Raw genomic sequence first — 26,460 nt, forward strand, 5'->3', positions numbered from 1 at the left:
GGACCTTCGTTGGCAAAGTAATGTCTCTGCTTTTTAATATGCTGTCTAGCTTGGTCATAGCTTTTCTTCCAAGGAGCAAGCTGCAGTCACCATCTGCAGTGATTTTGGAACCCAAGAAAATAACGTCTGTCACTGTTTCCATTGTTTCCCCATCTATTTGCCATGAAGTGATGGGACCAGATACCATGATCATGATCTTAGTTTTTTGAATGTTGAGTTTTAAGCCAACTTTTTCACTCTCCTCTTTCACTTTCATCAAAAGGCTCCTCAGTTCCTCTTCGCTTTCTGCCGTAAGGGTAGTGTCATCTGCATATCTGAGGTTATTGATATTTCTCCTGGCAATCTTGATTCCAGCTTGTGCTTCATCCAGCCCAGCATTTCACATTATGTACTCTGCATGTAAGTTAAATAAGCAGGGTGACAATATACAACCTTGACGTACTCCTTTCCCAATTTGGAACCAGTCTATTGTTCTATGTCCTGTTTTAACTGTTGCTTCTTGACCTTCATACAGATTTCTCAGGAGGCAGGTAGGGTGGTCTGGTATTCCCATCTCTTTAAGAATTTTCCACAGTTTGTTGTGATCCACAGTCAATGATTTTTCCAGTAGTCATGTGTGGATGTGAGAGTTGGACTATAAAGAAAGCTGAGTGCTGAAGAATTGATGCTTTTGAACTGTGGTGTTGGAGAAGACTCTTGAGAGTCCCTTGGCCTGCAAGGAGACCAAACCAGTCAATCCTAAAGGAAATCACTCCTGAATATTCATTGGAAGGACTGATGCTGAAGTTAAAACTCCATTACTTTGGCCACCTGATGTGAAGAACTGACTCACTGGAAAAGACCCTGATGCTGGGAAAGATTGAAGGCAGGAGGAGAAGGGGACGACAGAGGATGAGATGGTTGGATGGCATCACCAACTCGATAGACATGAGTTTGAGCAAGCTCCAGGAATTGGTGCTGGACAAGGAAGCCTAGCGTGCTGCAGTCCATGGGGTCACAAAGAGTCGGACATGACTGAGCTACTGAACTGACCTGACATAGTCAAAGGCTTTGGAGTAGTCAATAAAGCAGAAGTAGATGTTTTTCTGGAACTCACTTGCTTTTTTGATGATCCAACAGATGTTGGCAATTTGATCTCTGGTTCCTCTGCCTTTTCTAAATCCAACTTGAACATCTGAAATTTCTTAGTACACACACTGTTGAAGCCTTGCCTGGAGAATTTTGAGCATTACTTTACTAGCGTGTGAGATGAGTGTAATTGTGCAGTAGTTTGAACATACTTTGGCATTGCCTTTCTTTGGGTTGGAATGAAAACTGACCTTTTCCAGTCCTGTGGTCACTGCTGAGTTTTCCAAATTTGCTGGCATATTGAGTAGCAATGGGGAAGCCTCAGGGCGGGTGACTGTGTGATTCAAAAGGAAAGGTGGCAGCCCGGGGGCGGTGTGTGTCAAGGAACACTGGCAGGTGTGAAGCAGGAGAAGAGATGTCATGCTGAGCGTTGAGACTGACCTTGGGCTGCAGCGTATGGAGAACTCAGGCAGCAGAGAGCAAGTGTCCACTCAGAGCCCCGTCAGCACAGACCTGGACCAGGTGATGGGAAGGACTCAGGCAGCAGTGGTTGAAAATCGAGGCAATGGGTGGAGGCAGACCTTAGACAGAGGTGGAGACAACGGTCGTAGTGATTGGCAGGCAGAGGTGGGGGCAGGTGATTTGGGGGAGCAAGAGATGAGGAATTCAGGTTGCAGGGGGTGGGGGGCTCAGTGGCTCTGCCCCTGAAGAACTGGAGCAGACCTAGAACTCAACAACAGCAGTGAGAGAAATGACCTAGAAAGTGGTGAACTGAGAACTAGAAACAGGGAAACTCAGGCTTCAAAGCAAGACCCAGTAGTTAGGGTGTGAGTGGAGACCTCTGGCCACGGGCAGGGAGGCCGCCTGAGCTCCTCTGCCCCACCCGTCACCCCCAGAATGAACACGATGGCATTGTGGTCCACAGTGATGGGAGCCAAAACCAAATACCTCCCACCTCAGCCCGAAACTTCTCACCATCTGATTTAATTGTTCATACATTTTCCAATTTAATAAAATCCCAGTTCTGACAACTAGAAAAGAAAGGAAAAAACAATGTAGGGATTCAAAGTCTGAACAATTCCTCCTTCCATTTTCAGTCTATAACAGCCTCCCTACTCCCCACCCCCAAGAACACTTGTCTTGTTCCAGTCTGAGGATGCTCCTTATTTTCCCCAAGTCACCCCTTTACCCAGACACACTCATCGATAAAGCCACATGGGGGCAGGCGAGGGCTGGGTGCTCACCTCTGGGGGAACAGATCCCAGAACCGTCTGTCTCCCCTCCCATTTCATCAGGAAATCAGCCCTTAATGAAGGGAAGAGATTCCAAAGGTGAAAGTCCTCAACTTGGTGACAGATTGATGGAACAGGTATTTAGGGGCTGATGGAGCTTCACACTGTGACGTTATTATACGTACTTGGGGCCTCTCTGCTGGCTTCCAGGCCAGAGGGTGAGCAGGGAACATGTTGGAAGGTCTCACTGTTGGAGGACAAATGGGCTATTTGATATAAAGGAAACAGCATGAGAGCAGGAATTAAGAGAACTGATTTGTCACTAATAGCTCTGTGACCTGAGGGAAGTCACTGATCAGGGAGCCTCAGTTTCCTTGTCCTTAGAATGGACATGACTTTTAAGTTCCTTCTCTGAATCATGAGTGAATCCTGGGGGACTGCGATAAATTAGGCAAGCAGATTTAGGTACTGAATCTCTCTTCCTCTTTTTTTAATCTAATTGTTGTAAAATATACAGAACGTGAAACTTACCCATTTTTTATTTTTTATTATGGTCAAATGCACATACAATTTACCATCTTAACCATTTTTAAACATTCAGTTCAGTGGCATTAAGTACATTCACAATGTTGTACACCTACCACAACTATCCACTTTCAGAACTTTTTCATCATCTCAAACTGAAGCTCTACCCATTAAGCAATAACTCACCCCTCTCCCCAAACCCTAGTAATTGCTATTCTGTCTTCTGTCTCTATGAATTTGACTACTCTAGGTACCTCCCATAAGCAGAATCATACAATATTTGTCCTTTCAGATCTGGCTTATTTACTTAGCATAATGTTTTCAAGATTGATCCATATTATAGTATTTATAGAAACTTCATTCCTCCATACATTTGCTCTTATGCTGATGGACATGGGTGGTTTTTTACCTTCGGGCTATTATAAATAATGCTGCAGTGAATATTGGTATCCAAGGATCTGTTCAAGTCCCTGCTTCCAGTTCTTTTGGGTGTATGCCTAGGAGTGGAGTGGGTGGATCATATGATGATTCTATGCCTAGTTTTTTGAGGAAATGCCAAACTGTTTTCCCTTTAGTTTACTCATAAATGAGGCACTCAGTCCTGCTATGGGTGTGTCATGGGGAATGCCAAGGAGACAGAGATTGAAATCGCCTGAGTTCAGACAGGTCGTCTGGTACTGCCATTCCCCACTCTCTCTGCTACTGATGTGGATCAGATGTGTTCTGGGGATGATGGTCTTTACTGAGCCCAGGGCTGTACATTTTCTGGTACTGGGGTGCACTGCCTGTGGCCAGTAGGTTGCTATAAAGAAAGGAAATAAATTTCCTCTCCTACTCGTGTGTCCAGAATTATAGAAATGATATGGGCACACATTTGTGATTTCATTCATAGAACTAGAACCTCAAACAAGATTGGGATAAAGACTGGGGGAAAGGCAGATGCTTTAACTGGGAAGGCAGGAAGATGGCTAATACTAGGACTGAACCTCTCGAAAACACTGACCAGAGTCACAGAATGGCCCAGATGGAGCCAGGGTTGATCCAAAGAGCAAGTGAGCAATGAACCGGCCCAGCTCAGAGCTACTTTGAATCCACAAGATCTGGGTTCAAATGTCAGTTCTACTTGCTAGTTTGGATAATAAACTTAACCTCCCTCAAGTTCAGTTTTCTTATTTGTAAACTAGGGACATTTACAGAATTATGAGGATAAAAAAGAAACATCATGTGATCCTATCCCACAGTGCCTGGCCCCACACTCCAATCAGGTTAGTTACTCTTTTCCCTCAAACCCCAAACATCAAACTCAGGTGCTGTGTTAGATTGGGAAGACATTCCCTCACCTCCAAATTCTAGAAACTTCAAAACTTGGGTTTTTGAGGCAGTTTGTATTTTGGTGGCCATTCTAGAATGCCCCTGTTGTCTTTCTATTGCTTTCCTTCTCTCCAAGTCAAATGCTTTATCTTTGGGGGACTGGCAGATGGGGATTTTTTAGTAAGTACAAAACTGACTATTAAGCAAAGAATAGACTCTTTGCTTAAAATTAAAAAAAATTTTTTTTTAACTAACAGAAAACCTCAGTTATCATGGGCAAAATTCTTCCAGATGCTGCTGGAAATGAATGCCTTTTGTAGCAATCCGGGTTCACTTACTGCAAAGGATTCACTCTCCAGGCAGCCACAGCAGGAGTGAAGGGAGAAGCAATGTGAACACACTTGGAGGCCATAACCTTATGTAAACATAAACCGTTGCCATGAATAATAAATACAGAAAATTAAATATCTGATCAGTGAGCATGTATCCAACTAGACAGATCTCCCTGGCACGGAGGTTCAGGCCAGCTTTCCACTCATCCTTGCTGATTTAATTCAATGAGCCGACCTGCAAACACAGCCAGGGTTCCGATGATGCAGACGAGCATGAAGACTGCCAGGAGAATGTGGTCCATCACCATCGCAACATACTTCCATTCCTCAGCCGCCTGGGAGAAAGGAAAGTGTCAGAACGTCCTGAAGGTGATCGCGGCCTCACAACATTCATGCTATCCATCATCCGGGGGCCCTTTGACTGTGGATCCTCCCTCCACTGGAACTGTGATCTTTATTTTTAAAAGAGGTTATTCACAATGTGATGACTTGCTAAGATGGCCTAGGGAGTCATCAGGCACATCTGACATCACTAACTGCCCTTTGAATGCCAACCTTCCCATCAAGCCAAACACATCAGATGCTCTGTGCTCGAGCACGTGACCATTTAAACCCCAAGGTGCGGATCTTAAGCCACAGAGCTTACGTTATTGGACTCCTGGTCCGACTTCATGGTCTCTGCGATGTATTTGATGCCCTCAATGGCACTTTTCACCTCGGGGTGTTTGATCAGGGGAGAGTGGAAACCCATTGGTGGAGGCCCTGGCTTCCCAGAAATGTCAGAAATATCAATGTCTTCTGTAAAAATCTTTTTGTCTTGTTTTTCTCTGGATGGTCTTTTCATCGTGGAGAAGAACATGATATTTGGGATAGTGTCGATAAAAACCTAATACAAAAGAAGTCCAGGTATGGGAATTATTGTCAGCAGAGCAAGCATCAAACTATGATTTTGAGTAAGCAATGAGACCTTAGGCAAGTCATTCAGATTCTCTAGGCCTCAGCCACTTTTGTCCCTAAAACAAAAGGACCATACTAGATTTTCTTAGATTCATCTGTGGCCTGTTAAATGACTAAGGCTAATAGAGATGATCCTGTAATGCCAGCAGTTGGCCACTGGAGGGAGCCAGTGTGCAGCTATTGGACTCCTAAGAAACCACTGATGCTTAAGCTTCCAGACCCCCTATAAGCTCCTGCTTTCTTCAAAGCCCCTATTCTCATGACCAAAAGATTAAAGGGCCCCTCCTGCCAAAAAAAAAAAAAGTAAGGTTCCAACCCCACAAAACAGCTAGACTCTTTTCTTCTGTTTCTTGTTCCTGAAGAAATGCAACATAGGTATTGCTGCATTGGTGCTCAGTCATGTCCAACTCTTTGCGACCCCATGGACTGCAGCACTCCGGGCTCCTCTGCCCATGGGATTCTCCAGGCAAGAATACTGGAGCGGGTTGCCATTTCCTCCTCCAGGGGATCTTCCTGGCCCAGGGATCAAACCCAAGTCTCCTGTATCTCCTGTACTGGCAAGCACGTTCTTTACCTCTGCACCACCTGGGAAGCCCTATAGATATTGCTAGGAGTTACTTAACAGCCTTTAGAGAAGCAGAGACTACTTCTCCTCCCCAAAGAATGCATTGCAAGCAGTAGTTTCTCTGTCAGTTCATGACAAATCTTTTGCATTGTGCACAAAAGCCTGGACATTAGTGTCTGTGTGAATGTGCATGAAAGAACTGATATACCTGAAATGTTAACACATTTTAAAATTCAGTAAAATAAGTATTTGAGACCAAGTTCTTCATTAAAACTTAACTTTCCGACAATCTCTCATCAAGCCCAGCCACCCCGCCCCCCAAGTCTCCAGCCCTTATTCTAGTCTCAGCAGATGATTCCACCAGCAAAGAAATAATCAGTCTGTTCACATACAAACAGGTCAAGATTTCATGGTATTTGAATTAAAAGATTGTGATTTGTCTTTTCTAATCAAAGAGGTTCTTTAAGGTTGACATTGAAGTGGGCTTTGTTAATTCTGGTTTTCTTATCTCCTTGGAGAGGCTACATGAGTTATTTATCTTCAGCCAGAGTCCAGAAAACTTCCTCCCCCAAAGCCCCTACAGCCCAAGAAAGCCTTTTTGTTTCTAAGTGCCTAGCAGGGTTACCTAGGACGCCACTGGCCAGATGGAAGGGGAGACTTGCGGATGCCCTGCAGGGAGCGGCTGCCCCATGCAAAGTGTCCCAGTGCCTTATTCACTCACCTTCCGCACCCACTCGGGCATGACGTGGGTGCTGGGGGAGCGGTGGTGCGTGTTGATGATGATGACGGTGATGATGATGGATGCGATGACGAACACCATGGTAAACAACATGTACTTCCCGATCAAGGGCACGGCGCTGGAGGTGGAAGGGATCAGCTCCACAATGACCAGAAGGAACACGGTCAAGGACAGCAAGACAGAGATGCTCAGGGTCATCTTCTCTCCTGGATGAAATGAAGAGGAGACAGACACAACCACCCACCTGTTATGGGCTAAACTGCTCTTCCCCCCAAATCTATAGGGCTTCCTAGGTGGCTCAGCCGGTAAGGAATCTGCCTGCAATGTAGGAGACCTGTGTTTGATCCCTGGGTGGGGAAGACCCCTGGAGGAGGGCATGGCAACCCACTCTAGTATTCTTGCCTGGAGAATCCCATGGACAGAGGCGCCAGACAGGCTATAGTCCATGGGGTCACAAAACATTGAACACAACTGACAGTGAACTTATTTGTTGAAGCCCCAAACCTCAGCACCTCAGGGACTGCATTTGGAAACAGGGCCTTTACAGAGGTAATTAAATTAAAATGAGGTGTTAGGGTGGGTCTTCATCCAATAGGACTGGTGACTGGTGTCCTCATCAGAAAAGATTAAGACACAGACAGAAAAGGCCATGTGAGGGCACAGGGAGAAGACAGTCATCTGCCAGCCAAGAAGAGAGGGTTCAGAGGAAACCAATCCTGCTGACACCTTGACTTTGATTTCCAGCCCCCAGAACTATGAGAAAATAAATTTCTGTTGTTTAAGCCACCAGCCTGGGGTCCTTGCTAGGCAGTGCTAGCAAATGAACACACCAGTGAAACCCAAGGGTGAGGGAGGAATGTGACTGGCCTGTTCTCAAAGCCTCATACTGGGGAGTTTTTTCCTGCAGTATTTCCTGTGAGACCCTGGCACCTTAACTCTGCTGACAATGGCAAGTGGCTGGTGTTTCCATCAGCTGCTGCCAAGCAGGAAATGCTACTTCATCTCCTGCCCCAGAATTCTATTTCTTGTTGGAATCCAGGGAAACCAGAGAGGTTCTGGGTGGCAAGTGAGAACCCAGATGGCAGTTTTTCTGTCTGCAGCAGAACGTCTTAAACCTCACAAAACTGAACCGCAGCCTGGCCTACTTGTTACTCAGCAGATGGATGTGTAGGTCAGAAGTACATGTATCTTTCTCACTGTGGAAGCAAGCTTTGAGACCAAAGCTGAAAAAGGACAAAATCAATGATTTCACACCACCCACTTTCTCATATTCTCTAAGGGGATGACTTGTTTTGTGTGTGTGTGTTTTGATTTTTTTTGTTTGTTTTTGTTTTCATGTTAAGGGCCAAGGGATTCCCTCTCCCCTGAATCTTTTCCCCAGGCCCTTCAATTTCAGGGCAGACAATTCCCGGATGGTGTCTTGCCTGGACAAGTAAACAAGAAAGCCAGAGAGTGAATGACACTGGAATAGTTTTGTGGGATTGATCAGCTCAGAGGCAGTAAAGAGCCTTTGGAAGGGACTTTCCTTGGGCTGGTCTTGCTGTTTGTGTCCTGAGAAACCCTCATGTGGCCCTGCTTTCCAGTGTGGAACTTTGCCCATTCGGGATGCTTTCAGATGTTAGTGATATACCCAGGATCCAGAGTAGAGGCAAACAAGAAGTTGTCAATTTCTGGTGGATAGGAAGGTCTTCAAAAGTAAAAAAGGAAACAGAATTATAAATGTAAAATATGGATCAAAGTACATCAAATTTCTCGATTAATGATAATAGTAGCTAACACTTACCAAACTGTCTCACTGCTCTAGATGCTTTTCTAGCATAAATCATCTAATATTGATAGAAACTTTGTTTAGTTCCCATAGTGTCCGGCCTACAGTTTTCTCTCTTCACTTTGAGAAACTTCATTTGATGAGAAAGTTGAAAAAATATTTGTGACCATTTGTTTAAGAACAAATACAATCTTCCTAGAACATACATTCTGTGGGGCAAATTCTGCCTTATTCTTTACCTTATCCCTGTCTTGCAACAGTTGTTTAAAAGGTATATGATGAGTGAGTGAATGTGTAAGCTTTTTTTTTTTTCCTTATTGGAAAGTTGGATTTAGACTTTTGTGGGAGTTTTTCTGTGGCATTTTGGTACAATTGTTTTCTGGCATAAGTTTGAGGACTATCTTACTATCTTTTTTTTCTACTTGTCTGCCTTACATTGTTTGAGAGCAATGACTTGCTGGCAGACGTGTGTGTTTCCTTTCCCCCTTTTCTCTAGAATGTTGGTGTCTGGTGAAATTATGTCACAGATGTGATTACTCAGTAGGAGGCCCAGGCTGATGCAGGAGAAAGAATTGCCACTTGGGAAGTATGGTCTTATGTGTAAAGATACTGCCATCCAGAGAAGAGATACACAAAAGCTATTTCCAAGCAGCAAGCAGTAGATACAAGAGGCAAGACCTGGGCTAGTCATAGAGAGCAAGTGACTTCATGGGGGAAGGGGCCCTGGGAGTGTCTGTGATCCATGCCTTGCCCAGCATGTTTCAGGGCACACAGCAGGTATTTAACAAATAGGTGCCGGTGGTTATTCACTTAACCAGAGAGGTGTGTGCGCATCTTCAGGGTCTCTGCCCGCCCTGCTGTCTGCCCCAGTGGCCTTCATCCCTACACATGGCCACTCAGGGCATGCATCCTTCCAGGGCTGCTGCTTTGGGTCTGTCTGCCTGTATTTGTTTATCAGCCATGGTTATTTCTGGCTTCCCCTAAAATAGCAGCGAGAGATCCATCCGCGTCAGCAGCCGCCACCATGGCAACTGCACCCACCTGAGTCTGTGGGCAGGTAGAACACCAGGCCGGTTAAGAAGGAGAAGAGCAGGCAGGGGATGATGACGTTGACGATAAAGTAGAGGGGCAGGCGCTGCATGACAAAGTGGTAGGTGATGTCCAGGTAGGGGGTGGAGGGGCAGCAGGCGTAGAACACCCAGTGCTTCCAGCCCCGGGACTCCTTGATCACCCATTCTCCACTCTCCATGAAGTTGCTCAGGTCTGGCTGGTCGCTTTCCTGGGAAGACAGAATGAAACTTTGAAATCCCAGCCTTGTCACCATGAGGAGGGGCAGGGTTTCCTAATCAGCTGTGACAAAGCAACGGATTCCAGTGCTGTCACATACCTAGGAGGGAATCTTGTGTATGTTCCTTTCCTATAAAAGAGGGGGGTTGGGGGCTTTCCTGGTAGTTGGCAGATGGGAATTCACCCTCCAATGCAGCGGGTGTGGGATGATTCCTGGTTGGGGAGCTGGAGTCCCCCATGCTGCTCTGCCAGGGAACCAAAACACTACAGAGGTAATATTGTACCAAATTCAATAAGGACTTTGAAAATGGTCCACATCCCAAAAAGTCTTTAAAAAAAATAAAAAATAAGTGGATTGGGACTCTTTGGATTTTTTCCATGTTGACTATATATTCAAGTCACCTGGGAGCTTTAAGAATAGCAAGGAGAGACAAGAAAGCTTTCCTCAGTGATCAGTGCAAAGAAATAGAGGACAACAATAGAATTGGAAAGACTAGAGATCTCTTCAAGAAAATTAGAAATACCAAGGGAACATTTGATGCAAAGATGGGCTCAATAAAGGACAGAAATGGTATGGACCTAACAGAAGCAGAAGATATTAAGAAGCGGTGGCAAGAATACACAGAAGAACTATACAGAAAAAGATCTTCACAACCCAGATAATCACAATGGTGTGATCACTTACCTAGAGCCAGACATCCTGGAATGTGAATTCAAGTGGGCCTTAGGAAGCATCACTATGAGCAAAGTTAGTGGGGGTGATGGAATTCCAGTTGAGCTATTTCAAATCCTAAAAGATGATGCTGTGAAAGTGCTGCCCTCAATATGCCAGCAGTGCCCACAGGACTGGAAAAAGGTCAGTGTTCATTCCAATCCCTAAGAAAGGCAATGCCAAAGACTGTTCTAACTACTACACAATTGCACTCATCTCACATGCTAGCAAAGTAATGCTCAAAATTCTCCAAGCCAGGCTTCAACAATACATGAACTGTGAACTTCCAGATGTTCAAGCTGGTTTTAGAAAAGGCAGAGGAACCAGAGATCAAATTGCCAACATCTGCTGGATCATCAAAAAAGCAAGAGTTCCAGAAAAACATCTATTTCGGCTTTATTGACTACACCAAAGCCTTTGACTGTGTGGACCATAATAAACTGTGGAAAACTCTTCAAGAGATGGGAATACCAGATCACCTGATCTGCCTCTTGAGAAATCTGTATGCAGGTCAGGAAGCGACAGTTAAAATTGGACATGGAACAACGAATGGTTTCAAATAGAAAAAAGAGTATGTCAAGGCTGTATATTGTCACCCTGCTAATTTAACTTATGTGCAGAGTACATCATGAGAAACGCTGGGCTGGATGAAGCACAAACTGGAATCAAGATAGCCAGGAGAAATATCAATAACCTCAGATATGCAGATAACACCACCCTTATGGCAGAAAGTGAAGGAGAACTAAAGAGCCTCTTGATGAAAGTGAAAGAGGAATTGTAAAGTGATTAGCCTCCAACTAATAAAAATAAGTGAAAAAAAAAAAAGAAAGTGAAAGAGGAGAGTGAAAAAGTTGGCTTAAAGCTCAACATTCAGAAAATAAAGATCATGGCATCCAGTCCCATCACTTCACGGCAAATAGATGGGGAAACAGTGGGAACAGTGGCTGACTTTATTTTTTAGGGCTCCAAAATCACTGCAGATGGTGATTGCAGACATGAAATAAAAAGACCCTTACTCCTTGGAAGAAAAGTTATGACCAACCTAGACAGCATGTTAAAAAGCAGAGACATTACTTTGCCAATAATGGTCCATCTAGTCAAGCCTATGGTTTTTCCAGTAGTCATGTATGGATGTGAGAGTTGGACTATAAAGAAAGCTGAATGCTGAAGAATTGATGCTTTTGAACTGTGGTGTTGGAGAAGACTCTTGAGAGTCTCTTGGACTGCAAGGAGATCCAATCAGTCCATACTAAAGGAAATCACTCCCGAATGTTCATTGGAAGGACTGACACTGAAGTTGAAACTCCATTACTTTGGCCACCTGATGCGAAGAGCTGACTTATTTGAAAAGACCCTGATGCTGGGAAAGATTGAAGGCGGGAGGACAAGGGGATGACAGAGGATGAGATGGTTGGATGGCATCACCGACTCAATGGACATGAGTTTGAGTAAACTCCAGGAGTTGGTGATAGACAGGGAGGCCTGGCGTGTGGCAGTCCATGGGGTCACAAAGAGTCGGACATGACTCAGCGACTGACCTGAACTGGGAGCTTTAAAACATATTGGTGCCCTAACTCCACCCTAGGCTGATTCGATCAGATTTATTGGGCTTGAGCCTGGGCATAGGAAATTATGTAAGCCCCAGATGGTTCTCTTATGTAGCATGTCAAGAACTTGCCAAGCAACTGAAAAGCAGGAAAGTAGATGATCCCCAAAGAGCTAATGGACGCAGTGAGCCTGCGATAATGGAGAGGCAGAGTTGAAGACCTAAATCTTGCTTTTCCTGCATCCAAGCTCCTCCCAAGGGGTCGCCACATACCGGGTTGATGGCCACCACGGAGCCGTCATAGGTCCACGTGCCCAGCTTCATGCTGCAGTTCTGTTCATCAAAGGGAAAGTGGGTGACGATGATCTCACAGTAGCTTTTAAAGATGGCGGGAGGTGTCCACGTGATGTGGCCAGTGTAGTCCAGGAGCACTTTGGTGAACTTGACAATGGCAAAGTCACCATCTGCACTACAATTGGGATAAAAGAAGAACAGGGCTCCAAGTGACAGATGAACCTTCAGTTCTGCTTGGGGATGTTAACGGGAGACAGCTGTTAATTATTCAGGTGCTAATTATAGAAGCTTTCTTTTGAGCAGCATCACTTTTTATCTATGGCAGTGTTTTCCAAATTTGCCTGATAATAAGGATCACTGGGGTGTTTGTTTAAAATATAGATTCCTGAACCTATCAAATAATATAAGTGAATCCATATACAAAACAGACTCACAGGTATAGAAAGCAAACTTATGATCAACAAAGGGGAGGGGGAGGGATAAATTAGGAGTATGGGGTTAACAGATACAAACTACTATACTTAAAATAGATAAGCAACAAGGATTTACTGTGTAACACAGGGAACTATATCCAATATCTTATAATAACCCATAATGGAATTTATCTGCAAAAAATCCAAGTCACTATGCTGTACACTAGAAATAACACATTAACTATACTTCAATTAAAAAAAATTAAATATAGATCCCTGAGCACTGAATCTAAGCACTGAATCAGGATATTTGGGGATGAACCTGAGAATCCATAGTTTTAAAACACTAACTGGTAACACAGATCCACTGCATCCCAGATTTTTTTCTTCCCAGTCCTCAGTAGTATTTGTAATGTTGAAAAAGTGAAAAGCTAAAGTGTTACTTGCTCCGTGGTTTCCAATTCTTTGCGACCCATGGACTGTAGCCCGCCAGGCTCCTCTGTCTATGGGATTCCTCAGGCAAGAATTCTGGAGTGGGTAGCCATTTCCTTCTCCAGGGGCACTTCCCAACCCAGGGATCTAACCTAGGTCTCCTGCATTGCAAGCAGTTTCTTTATTGTCTGAGCCATCAGGGAAGCCCGACTCTCCATCTATGCCCTCTCTGATATACTTTAAAAGCTAATTGGGGGCGCTCCTCTGGTGGCTCAGTGGTAAAGAATCCACCTGCCGATGCAAGAGACACAGTTTCGATTTCTGATCTGGAAAGATCCCGCAGTAACTAAGTCTGTGCGTCACAGGTCCTGAGCTTGAGCTCTAAGCCCCTGAGCCACGACTACTGAGCCCACATGCCCCAACTACTGAATCTGCTGCACCCTGGAGCCTGGGCTCTGCAACAGAGAAGCCACTGCAATGAGAAGCCCGCGCACCACAGCTAGAGAGTAGACCCCACTCTCCTCAACTAGAGAAACAGCCCTCGCAGCAGCAAAGAGCAGAATAATTAATTAAAAAAAATTTTTTTAAGTTAATTGGGGAAAAAATCCAGGAATTTTAAATAAAAATATGGCTAGTGACTCATTACTGTGATAAGCAGGTTAAAGAGGATTCTATTACCTTTGAAAGAACTATTTAGACTCCAGTGGAGTAGGATCACAAACTCAGATGCCTCTAGGCCTGGCAAGTGAGGAAGGAGGAAGAGGTGAGCCTCACAAAGGAAGAGCCCCTCACTCCGGTGAGGAAGTGTATCTGCATGGGAGTGAAGGCTCCATGTTGCCTGATGTTTGATCCTTCCTTGGAAGCTGGAAATCTAGATTTCTAATCCAAAGTTTTCATATTTTTGAATGTTGGAATTTTCTAGAGAGGCTCAAGGGCTTCCAAGGTGGCAGTAGTGGTAGAGAACCTGCCTGCCATTGAGGAAACGTGAAAGACACGGCTTTGGCCTGGGTTGGGAAGATCCCTGCAGAAGGAAATGGCAACCCACTCCAGTATTCTTGCCTGGTGAATTCCATGCACAGAGGAGCCTGGCAGGCTGCAGTCCATGGGATCACAAGACTGAAGCGGCTGAGCATGCATGCAGAGGGGCTAAAAATTCAGGTTTTGATGTATTTTCCTATTTTCAAATGTTGGCAATAATTTCTCATTTGAAAAAGCAGCATGGTGGATACTGAAAAATAAGAAACTCTCTCCGCAGGTCTACTCATCCCCCAAATGGCCTGTCCCCTAGGGCCTTGGCAGAAAGCAGGAGAGTATAATTAGGGGCTGAAAGGTGGGTGGGGTCTGCCTGGTGCCCCAGGGACGTATGGGATATGTCATGCCTCACTTTACAAATCAAGAAATTTTCTTCCCATTGATTTTTCCTTGGGACTGAGGAGAGGCTCTATCCAGAAAACTGTGCAGATTTAGACCCTCCCAACAGAGCTGAGGGGGAGGGTGGTCTACATTTCTCCTTTCAAGCAGGTGAAATGGGATTCTCTCCCCTGTGAGAGTGTTTCTGACTGAGCTGATCTAAAGGACCAGAGGGTTTTAATTGCTTCCCTTAGATTCTAAGTGAAAAATAAACTTAACTCTGAGAGAGAGAGAGACAGTTTCCTTATCAGCACACCTGTCCCAAAGTTTACACAAAATGATGGGATTCTTTGGCTCAAGCTTGAATCCCAGGTCTGATTGGAAAATGTGCAATAAAATATGAAAGTTGGGGAGGGTCACCTTAAAGGGTATCATGTCCGCTAACTAGCCCTGGCCATCTTCCCTGGAGAGTCTGCTAGTATGCACAGCCTGCTTGCCCCAGACGCGTGCTGCAGACTGTCAGGCCACAAATCCTCTACGCCAGTGTTGAATGCTGCTGCCTGGAAGGATGCTGTTTGCAACGAACACTCCCTGACAAATGAAGGGTGTATGATAATGAACGTGTCATTAAAGCAGAGTGTCTTGAATCACATTATAATTTCACAACGTGCAGTCTGTCACAGAGCCCAGCGGATGGGCTACACAGGCATCCCGGGCCATCAGCAGCACGCGGCGTCCTGGGATGCCATGAGGAGGTGATGAATAACAACCCCGGGAGGTTCAGACCTATTGGTCGGAAGGACATTTAATTCCAAGGAACTCAATTATAGGACGTTTGGGTTCCTTGGATAGTTGCCACATACCCTTCAGGAGTTCTCAGGGATTAAATGTCCCCCACCCCACAGCCCTGATTCAATTTGGCTCTGATAATTGTTTCTATTCATAACATGAGACACCATATGGCACCCCTAGCATGTCAACTTGGCTCTCGGTTTTTAAGGGTTATTTAATGTGAACAGTGGTGAAACACCTACTGAGAGTGGCAGCCCTTCCGTTAGGACACTTGGACTCCCCCCGCCGCCCCACCCCGAATGTCTGCCTTCTCATCCTGGCTGTTTTGCTCACTTGTTATAAAGAACGATGTCTGGACGCCAGATCTTTTCCGAGGGAATGTGAATTTTTTTCACGCCACCATAGTCATCTGGATTCCATTTTAAGTTGTAATCCACCCATTGCTAGAAATGAAGACATTTTTAGTCAATGAAAAAATCTGGGGTTATCAAGCACTCTGATGGGCATGGTAATTCAGGTATGGACAAAAATTGTGCTCCAGTAAGAAGGGTTTGATTCAGAGTTTAGCTTTCACTTTGGTAAGAAGTAAAAGCAAACATAGAGCACTGAGTACATGCTGGCACAGTTATAAGCATTTCAACCCATATTCATCATTTGGTCCTCACAATGTTCTCATGAGGTAGGAGTGATTATTGACCCCATTTTACAGATGAGAAAACAAAGGTAGCCCCAAGTCATGCCACCAAGTACACTGCCCACCTTAGCAAAGGAGAATGACCCTATTGTGAACGTTTTCCTCAAGCAAGCAACCTCACTTTTTGAAAAGTGCTATATTTTTTCTGCATTATAAAAGTTACATATTCCCAATGCAATAAATTTGGATAACACCATGTTGAACTGTCTACCCCAAATTAATACAAAGTTCTAATCCCCTGTACCTCAGAAAGCGACCTCATTTGGAGATAGGGTGTTTATAGAGGTAATTAAGTTAAAGTGAGGTCATTAAGGTGGGCCCTAATCCAATATGACTGGTGTCTGTATAAGAAGGGGACATTGAAGAAGATGTATATTCAGAAAGAAAGTCATGTGAACATGAAGACAGCCAATTCTAAGCAAAGGAGAGAGGCCCAGAACAGGTTCTCCCTCATAACCCTTAGAAGGAACCAGTTCTACCAACACCTTAATGTTCGGCTTTTGGCCTCAGAAACTGTGATACAGCAAGTTTCTATTTAAGTTGTCTAGGTTGTGACTTTGTTCCAGCAGATCTAACAAACTAATACACACAGTAAAAGCACAAAGTAAAAATAATAATAGTAATGAACACAAAACATGATCCCACTACCCCAAAATATCTGCTTTCAATATTTTGGTACATATCCTTGTTACCCAGATTGATTTCCTGTGGGCCCATGTTAAATTTCAGAGTGAATGAGAACAACATGAACACACTTATCTAGCTGCATTACCTGTTTCAGACGAACATTGGTTGTCACGATCTGATTTACTTCATCCTGAAAAAAAGATAAGGCCCGCCTTTAGGGGGACAAGTGGGGAGTTGGAGCGGATGCTCCGGACTAGGTGATATGGGAGCTGTGGGGCGCTGGGAACTCTTGTCTCACCACGTTGATGAGCTGTATCAGCTGCAGGCCCACCGTGACCTCCACGACATTGCGGTGGTCTTCCACGGGCCGTACCACACTGTTGTAGCCTTCAAAGAGCTTTGCCACCAGACGGGTCTCATGTTTGGAGCCCAGGACGAGGCCAGCTGAGATGGCAAAGGACACAGTCACTGTGAGAGTCCACGCCCACACTCCACACACACTGACGTGAGTATATCTATCTATCTGAATCACCGTGCTTTATACCTGAAACTAACACAGCATCATAAATCAACTATACTTCAATTAAAACAACAAAAAAACAAAAAATGTGCACATGAATGTTCATGGCAGCAATACTTTAACAGCTATATGGTGAAAATAACACAAATGTCCATCAACAATAAATGAATAAACAAATTGTGGTATATCCACTCGTTAGAACGTTATTCAGCCATGAAAAGGAATGAAATTCTGATACAGGCTGTAATATGAATGATCCTTGAAAACATTATGCTAAGTGAAAGAAGTCAGACACAACAGGACATGTATTGTGTGGTTCTATTTGTATGAAATATCCAAAAATAAAAAAGAGAAATATCCAGAGTAGGTAAATCCATAGAACAGAGTCGATTAGCAGTTGCCAGGGACTGTGGGAACAGGAAAAGGGAAGTAACTGCTCATGGGCTCAGGACGTCCTTCTGGGTGGTGAAAGTTATGGAATTAGATAGCGGTGATGGTTGCCTAACATTGTGAATATACCTGATGCTACTGGATTGTGTACTTTATTTTATTTTATTTTGATTGTGTACTTTAAAATGGTAATTTTACGTAATGTCTATTTTACCATGGTAAACTTTACATACATATTTATGTATTTTTACCATAATTTTAAAAATAGAAAAAAATATCATCTATGTCCCAATTAAGTTGCTAAGAGAGAAAATCACATATTCTGTTGACCTGGATTTGGGTCTCCTATTTGGAGCATATTTAATTCCAAGGAATCTTTACTGCGTTTTCCTTCAGGATGAAGGGCAGTATCACGCGGTGTTCTCAGAGCCCACAGCCTTCAGGTGTCCACCGTGACACGTCTTCACTGGTGAGCAGGCAGAGGCCTTCTCGCCTGAGGTTCCGAGCGGTGGACTGACTTGTCTGTGGCCACACGATGAGGGCAGAGCTCAGGTTAGAGCCCGTCACTCTGCGCCGTGCTCCTGAACTCACTTTTAATATTATGAGCGTGCTGTGGGCTGTCCTGGAAATTGTACAACTACATGTGCTGCTATTCCTATGAGAAAACGTGTTCCAAATCCAAGCGCCTTATGAAGGATCCCTGTAACTCAAGCCCTGGTGGTTTGGGGATTGCCTGTTCAGGGCTGGGAGAGGAAGTAGACACACAATCCATCTGCCCGGATTCATGTAACCAGATCTCCCCTTTCCGCAGGTTATTGCTGAAACCACACCTTTTCCCCGGGCCAAGACAACTTTTAAAATGAAATGAGTGAGACGCTTTCCCTTTCCCCGCAGTTGTGTTTATATTAACTGATCACCTCTAAGGCAGGTTATTATTATTTTTTATTATTTTTCTGCTTGGATCCTAAGTTTGGAAGGGTTTGTCAACAAAACAATTATTAAGTAAAAAGTAGTCCCCTTTTCTATTTCTATTGATCAACAAAAATAATCACATATCCAACTTGTTTTGTGTCGGATACTCCTCTACATGCTTCATATGTACTAAAATTTTCAGTCCTCATAACAATGATGGTATATACTGTCATTGTCCTCCATTTACAGGTGGGGAAATGGAGGCCCAGATTTCATCAGTGGTGGAGCCAGGATCGCACCCTGAGTCTATGCTCTCATCTCATCCAGAACTTTAGATCAAGTTGAAATGACTAATGAGCTGAATGAGCTGTATAATGAGCTGAAACACTTTCATCCTCCCCAAAATATGTTTTAATTAGCCTGTCGAGCTTTATTAAAGGTCCTATATTCATGTTACGTTATTGAATCCTTATAAAATTCTATGAGGATTTTACTCATATGAGGATTTTTGCTCCTACTTTACAGATGGGAAAACTGAGGTTGGAATAGCAGAGGCGCTCCCAGCTAGCTACAAGTGGGATTCTAAGTGAGGACAGTCACAAGGACCTGTATACTTCACCACTTCCCTAAAGGCAAGCGTATTGTGTCCATTCAATGTTTTGAAGCTTTCAGCGTTGCTAAAATATCTTCATTATGACCTTCCTGGACTCTGTGTGTGGAACTCCCAGCTAGCCTACCTTTTCATTTCTAGTTTCTCAAAATGTCTGAACCCAAAGGGTTCATGCAGAGCTTTCACACGGCATCTCCCCCAGGCCACTGGCATTGGAGACCCCTTAGAGCTGCATATTGTCCAAAGATGCAGTTTTGCGGTGGCCCCTTGGGACACAGAAATCCTCTGTCTTCCATGCTGTGTCTGTCCCTGGCCCCACCCAGCCCACAGTGGGGGCAGGGGGAGCTGCTGGTGTGGATCACTTCGAGCCTTGGCCACTGGGTTTCAGGTTATTGCTTTGATGTTATCTTGGGCTGCTTATTTTTAAGTGACAGTTTATGCCAGTTTGACAGGAAGAACATACTAGAAAGCAGCAGAGAGAGCAGATGATTAGCATTATGTGGCAGGAAAATATGCAGGCGGACCCTAAGTTTAACTAGGGAGAAGGGAGGACTGGGGAGCCAGGCCCGGGTGGCATTCCAGGGGTACCACTCCCTCCTTTGTGCCCTTGCCAAGGACAAGGGTCCCTGTGCCTTCCACCACGAGTTTCTAAGGAATTCCTGAGGAGGTCTCCATTTCTTATACCACATTCACTGGTATTCTGTTCTTTTTTCCTCCTCAAAGCGGGGCAGAGTATCACTCAAAGTTTTATCACATAAAATTTAAAGGACTTGAACTCAGAATTCTAGGTTTTGTTCCCAATTCCAGTGTGGTCTGAAGAATTGGACAATTTCTTCACAGATTCAATAAATCACAGTAAATACTTTCTTTGGAAGGCAGGTATAAATGGACAAACACAGATAAACACATAAATAATGTCAAAGTTTCCTTTTTCAGCAAAATCATGTTGGTCATTCTTATTCAGATGGTGGCAACACTAATTCATTCATTTATTTGTCCAACATTTGCTGCATGCAAAGCATTGTTTGAAGAGCTTTGAGGCTTTCAGACATGAATCTGACACAGATCCTGTCTTCCTATTCTCATGGACTTCGACATTTGTCATTTACATAAATAACTGTGAACAAGTTGGAAAGCAATATGCCATAAGGAAGGTGGCAATGAAGTGCTTGAGATTCCTGAGCTGGAAGAGAGGAAAGGTTGTAATGAAAGTGCTATAAAAATAGAACAGAGATCATTATGTGTTAAGCTAATACCGGAAAAAAGTGTCACTGATATAAATGAGAATTTTGCCCCCAAGGGATTGAATCAAAGCAGGGGAACCAGCCACAATTTCAAAGTGCTCTTTTGTATTATACTGGTCCAATCTGTATTTTTATTTGGGCGACAGGTTGGGCAAAAGGAATTCTGTCCTGTTCTTCCCAGGTGGCTCAGAGGTAAAGAATCCACTTGCAAAGCAGGAGACACAGGTTTGATCCCTCAGTTGGGAAGATCCCATGGAGAAGGAAATGGCAACCCACTCCAGTGTTCTTGCCTGGGAAATCCCACGGACAGAGGAGCCTGGTAGGCTACAGTCCACAGGGTCACAAAGAGTTGGACATGACTGAGCGACTAAACAAAACCAAATAGCCACCCCGGGTCATTCTTATCTTGACTGGTGCTGTGTCTCTTGCTACCTTTCCAATTTCAGGCTATATTTTCTGACTGTGCACATAAAAAATGGAGTCTGATCACATTCCAAAGTTTACACATCAAGGGACTTTGGGATGGTCCCAAAGTCAGTTTGGGATGGTCAGTTTGTGTCTCTTAGCTTCAGTTTCCTTATAATAAAAAAAGAGATGTTGGATTGCCTCACCTTGCTCTAACTTTCCATGAATCATCCATGGGAACTGACATCAGCAAACTCTAGGTTTGATCTACATACATATCACATACTTTAAAAAAGATAGTTAAACATGAATTTCTGGAGGTTATCGGTGTCCTAAGAGATCTCTTAAAGATTTTTAAGTGTAAATATATCACTTAAGAATTTCCATTGAGTGTGGTGTTTGCAAACACACACACCCCCCTCACCACCACCATCACCCCCAGGCCAGCTTTGGTTGGATTGAGTCCAAATCCCACAGGATATAATTTACCAGAGTTTAGGCTATTTCCTTCAACTCTGCTATTGAAAAACACTAATAACAAAACTCTTCACCTCTTTTGCCCAGAAGACCTGTGTTTGTCAGAGCAATAATGAAGAAGGAAAATCACAGCATGTCCGTTTCTCAGTTGGGATGATATCACCGGTAAACTTTTATATGAAACAATCAGCCAACATCTATTTCCCTCGACCGGAAGTTTGGGATTCAGGATAGCGTTTCAGTGGCTATGTTGTGACACAGTCCAGAGTTGAATGCAGGTCAAGGGCTGTGCAAGATTTTTATGGGTTCAATTCAAACCCAAACCCACATAGGGTAAGGTCCTTTAAAAAAAAAAAGGCAGGAATGCATTCATATGAATTTTTTTTAACTTCAGGAGTTTAAAAGATTACAAAATAGTTCCTCTCTCATGGAGAGTTTAGTTGTGGTTATGAATAAGTTTCTCCCTCCAGCACATGGAGCTGTCAGTCAATCCTCTTCATTTTCAGAATTCTCCTAGAGCCATAAAAGGACTAGTTAACTATACTACTTATGATCATAAGTCACCCTGCTAAGTCCCTATAGTTGTTCAAATATGATAGTGACTTTGGGATGGCAGAAGAGGTGCTGAATCCCATCATCCAGGTGACTCAGATGCAGACACTGATGGAGGGAGAGAATGGCAGGTTTACTTTGTAGCTTCTGATCAGCCAGCTCCTATTTTCATTGGATAACCCAAGCAAAAAATCTTTATCCACAAACACAATCAAGCCAACATCAGTGAGAAACTGACAGAGCAGCCTGGGACTGGTGAAGCCCTGCCGTTCTGTATTCCCATCAAAGAAGCAAGACTCTGGTTTGGGGGCTTCTAGAGCCTCAGCCTCAAAGGAGAGCCCCCAGCCCCGGCGCTTACCTGAGCAGAGTCCGAGGAGCAGGAGGAGTGGCCGGGGCTCCATGGGCTGGTGGCGGGCTGGTGGCCTGTGCGGCTCACTGGCACTCTCTGGATGGACACCCGGCTGCTGGAGGGTTTGGAAAGTGAGCTGGCTGAGCCGAGCTATTGTTTCACACCACCTGTTGGTGGCGGTGACAGCTGGGTTGCCCAGAGTTCGCAAGCCCAGGGCTGAGGGCGTTAACGTTATTACAGGGTGTGCGTTTTACACAACTGCTGGATCTTTGACAAGTTGAGTGTATACTGCACTGTGTTTTAAATGCACCATGAGTCTGGTCTTAATGAAAAAAAAAAAAAGTTTCCCTATTGAATAATTTATTTTGCATGATGAGCGACCCCCTCTCTTTTGTACAAATTAGAATCTCATCTGTGTGGGTTGATCTGATCAGGACGACTTGGTCTGAGCAGATAGTCAGCTGTGTGTGTAAGACTTTATCCTAAATCACAAAAGTCCACACTCTACAAAAAAAGGAAAATTTTCTTGCTCTTTTTCCTTCTAGGCTGAGCGTGCCAGGGACTTTTATGACTGAATGAATCTGAGAAGAGTTTGGTTCATACTGAATCGGTTGCTGGAGAGAATTCCATTTTTGATTGGGTTTGGTTTTAAACAACGGTGACTTCTTCCATAAAATTGATTTTACGATGGCCCCCAGAGTGCCTGTTCCAACCCGTCTCTGTAGCAGGCAATGCCTATTCCGCAATGAGCCATTAGTGACAGCAAACAGCCCACCTCCTGTGGCCTGTTATTCAAGTGAAAAGTAGTTAATGGGAAAAGAGCCCCACTGCATAAGCACTGTTCCAGGTTCCTACTTCCTGCCATCCTTCCTCTGCCTACTCTCACTCAGGGAAGCAAGGAGCAGAGTGGTTCAGGTTTTCAATTTATTTGTTTAAAAAAAAAAAAATCTCAAAAACCTGCCATTAGTAATTGCTCAGTCTGAGAAGGACTTTTTTTTTTTTTTACCAAAATAGAAAAGGGAGCAGTTATTTAAAGACATCCTGACCATACTTTCCTTGCTTCCTTCTCAAATTGAATCAGGTGAACAAGGTCCTTCACCTTAAGGTCAAGAATAGCATCCTGGCCGATTCCCCTATTCCAGTGAGTCCAAAGAAATAATTAGGGAAACAGTTGGAAGTGTAGTGGAGAGGGCTTGGGGTCTGCAATATATACGTATTTTTTCTTTTAAATTGTGGGGGATGCACTAACTGTCCACCGAAAAGATTGGTTCCCTCCTTTCCATAGCATAGCACTGTGACTACAAGCCAGGAATGCATCTTTCCACCATGCCCCTTACATCTAGATGAAGCCGTGGGACTGAGTTCTAGAAAATGAAATGGGAGGGGAAATTTTATGAGACTCACCGTCCACCCAGTGGAGCTCATCCATGCTCTTCTAGTCTCTGACTGGCTGGAAAGGACCTAGAATGGACATGCCTCTCAGGGTGACCTGGGAAACCCACATGTTGAAAGGGGCTTTGATATCTTGCATCCTTGAATAACTCCAGGGAGGAGGGCAGCACATTGGCCTGGTCACCACCCAGCTCTATTTCATGAATGGGAACAAGATTTTTACGGTGTTAAGTCCATTGAAATTTGTACAGCAGATGTTTTTATCATTTTTAACATAAATTTTGCTCCCTTGCATTGGGGATCCTAAAATATGTAGCACAGTGGAGGAAGGCAAGAAAATTGGTATTTGAGGCAGAAAAGATGAAGATAATGTTGCTGCTAAGTCGCTTCAGTCGTGTCCGACTCTGTGTGACCCCATAGACGGCAGCCCACGAGGCTCCCCCGTCCCTGGGATTCTCCAGGCAAGAACACTGGAGTGGGTTGCCATTTCCTTCTCCAGTGCATGAAAGTGAAAAGTGAAAGTGAATTTGCTCAGTCGTGTCTGACTCTTAGTGACCCCATGGACTGCAGCCTACAAGGCTCCTCCATCCATGGGATTTTCCAGGCAAGAGTACTGGAGTGGGTGCCATCGCCTTCTCCAATGAAGATAATGGCAAATTACTTAATAAAACTGTTGTCTTTGATTACTTCACGAGCATAGTGTGTGACAAGCCAGTGGCTTTAGAAGACGTTGGAAAATGCAGAGTTAGTGTTTTTTTGTTTGTTTGTCTGTTTTCACCAAGCCGCGCAGCCTTGGGGATCTTAGTTCCCTGACCAGGGATGAAACCTCTGCCCTGCTGTGGAAATGCAGAGTCCCAACCACTGGTGGTGGTGATTCAGTCGCTCAGTCTGTCCGACCCTTTGCGACCCTGTGGACTGCAGCACGCCAGGCCTCCCTGTCCTTCACTCTCTCCTTGAGTTTGCTCAAACTCATGTTCTTTTGAGTCAGTGATGTCATCCAACCATGTCATCCTCTGCTGCCCCCTTCTCCTCTTGCCCTCAATCTTTCCCAGCATCAGTCTTTTCCAATGAGTTGGCTCTCTGAATCAGGCGGCCAAGGTATTGGAGCTTCGGCTTCAGTCCTTCCAATGAATATTTAGGGCTCATGTCCTTTAGGATGGACTGGTTTGATCTCCTTGCTGTCCAAGGGACTCTCAAGAGTCTTCTCCAGCACCACAGTTGGAAGGCATCAATTCTTTGGTGCTCAGCATTTTTTATGGTCCAGCTCTCCCTTTCGTACATGGCTATTGGAAAAACCATAGCTTTGACTGTAGGGACCTTAGCTGCTGGACCACCAGGGAATTCCCAGTTCTTGTTGGTTTTACTTCGTGAGTCTGTGCAAGGAAGAGTCAAGCTCAGACAATAATTGGCTAGTTCAGGAACAGAAATGAAGGGGATTAGAATGAGTCCAGAAATCTGGAGCCTTCTGCTTTGAGCCCTAAGAGTAAGTGATAATGTGAAACAAAGGCTTTGAGCAAAACAAAAGCCCATTAGGATTTCTTGACAGTCTCACCACTGTAGCAAAACTCCTTTAAGGCTGTGCTCTTCATGCTCAGGCCCATCTCTTTCCCAGAGGGCCTTCACGGTGGTTTCCACTAAGGTGGGGGAGAGAGGCCTAGGGGTTAGGATGCATAGAAGTAAATTGGGCTTGAGAGTTGTGTCTGGTAGAGAACTTCAGGGATGCATACAGGCACGTAAAAGTGACTGCAAAAGAAAATTTCAGCTTACTACGTATTTGAAGGAATTCTACGGCCAAAGAGTTCTTGAATTCAGGCTACAAAAATTTTGGCTGCCCAAGCCTTGAATGAGTCCTTCCTTGGGAGCCCAAAGACGCACCGGCCTAAAATGGGCTGCAACCTCCTCAATCTCCGCAAGAGGGCGGTCTCCGCACTGCTCGCCTCACAGGTGGCCTTGGAGGTAACGGACCAGGTAGAACCCGGCAGGGGCCACATCCAGGAGCCACGGAGGACAACGGATAGGGAAGCTCCGCCTGGGAGCGAAATCAGAGACTAACCACGGAATCACTGCAGGCCCTCCCGGTGCTCAGCCACGTCCCCTTGGCCTTCATCTCCACTTGGAAGAATCTACGGACTTTCCACACCTGCAACCCTCTGCCTGAGTTTTTTTTGTTTTTTGTTTTTTCTTTTTTTCTGGCTCTGGGAACACAGGGGGCGTGTTGGAAATTCAAGGGAGTTAATGCCCTTAGAAGGAGTCCTCGGCAGCTGTCGGAGGATAAATTCCCCTATCTGATGGGGTAACCGGGCATGCTCTGCACCCTTGAGTGCGTCCGTGGGATGCAGTGCTCGATGCCCGTGCTGGAAGTGGCCTGACAACCCTGCCTTTATTGGCTTGCTTCTCTCTTCTGTCTCACTCTCCCTACCCTGCCACTTCTCTGATCAAGTACTTGCAGGGTCTGCTTCTGGAGAAATTCAAATCAAGACAGGATTTCTCACCCTGTCTGGTCAGGGGACCATCACCATGTCTTTAGAATGGTGTGAATGGGTGCCTTTCCCACATTTCCAGTGTCTTACCTATTCTCTTTTATAGGTGAACCATTGGAACTGTAGACTAAAAAATTATTAAAACTGCTATCATCCTCAAGAGTAAACCTATTTTTCTCAGTGAAAAGTTTATTAGTCAAGTAATTCAACTTTATTATAGAAAAATTAGAAAACATGAACAAAAAGAAAAATGCTTACCTATTAATCTTCTACCAGAAAACCTATGGTTAATGGGTTATTTTATATGCATTCAGTCTCTTTCCATGCATATATGTATATATTTCTGTATTTGTGTATTTATTTTCACTATCCCCAAACCCTGTTTTATGTTACTTGAAGTCAAAAGATTTCCCATAATTTTTAGGTTTTTATGGATTAAGCACTGCTAGGGAAATGCTATTTTCAGGAGAAGATTAATCTTTTTT

At 44.4% G+C, this 26,460-nt stretch overlaps 1 protein-coding gene across 1 annotated transcript; it reads right to left on the reverse strand.

Moving 5' to 3' along the window:
* Nucleotides 1-2,894: 2,894 nt before the first annotated feature.
* On the reverse strand, nucleotides 2,895-22,210 carry CHRNA1 (cholinergic receptor nicotinic alpha 1 subunit). Its single transcript, XM_043488325.1, has 9 exons — nucleotides 22,113-22,210; nucleotides 16,943-17,088; nucleotides 16,790-16,834; nucleotides 15,657-15,766; nucleotides 12,316-12,511; nucleotides 9,539-9,776; nucleotides 6,712-6,935; nucleotides 5,115-5,354; nucleotides 2,895-4,803 (listed from the first exon to the last, which is right to left on the reverse strand). The coding sequence occupies exons 1-9, from the start codon at nucleotides 22,153-22,155 to the stop codon at nucleotides 4,672-4,674; spliced, it is 1,374 nt and encodes a 457-aa protein (XP_043344260.1). The 5' UTR covers nucleotides 22,156-22,210; the 3' UTR covers nucleotides 2,895-4,671.
* Nucleotides 22,211-26,460: the final 4,250 nt, after the last annotated feature.

This window comes from Cervus canadensis, chromosome 15 (genome assembly GCF_019320065.1).
Source record: "Cervus canadensis isolate Bull #8, Minnesota chromosome 15, ASM1932006v1, whole genome shotgun sequence".
NCBI classification, from domain to species: Eukaryota; Metazoa; Chordata; class Mammalia; order Artiodactyla; family Cervidae; genus Cervus; species Cervus canadensis.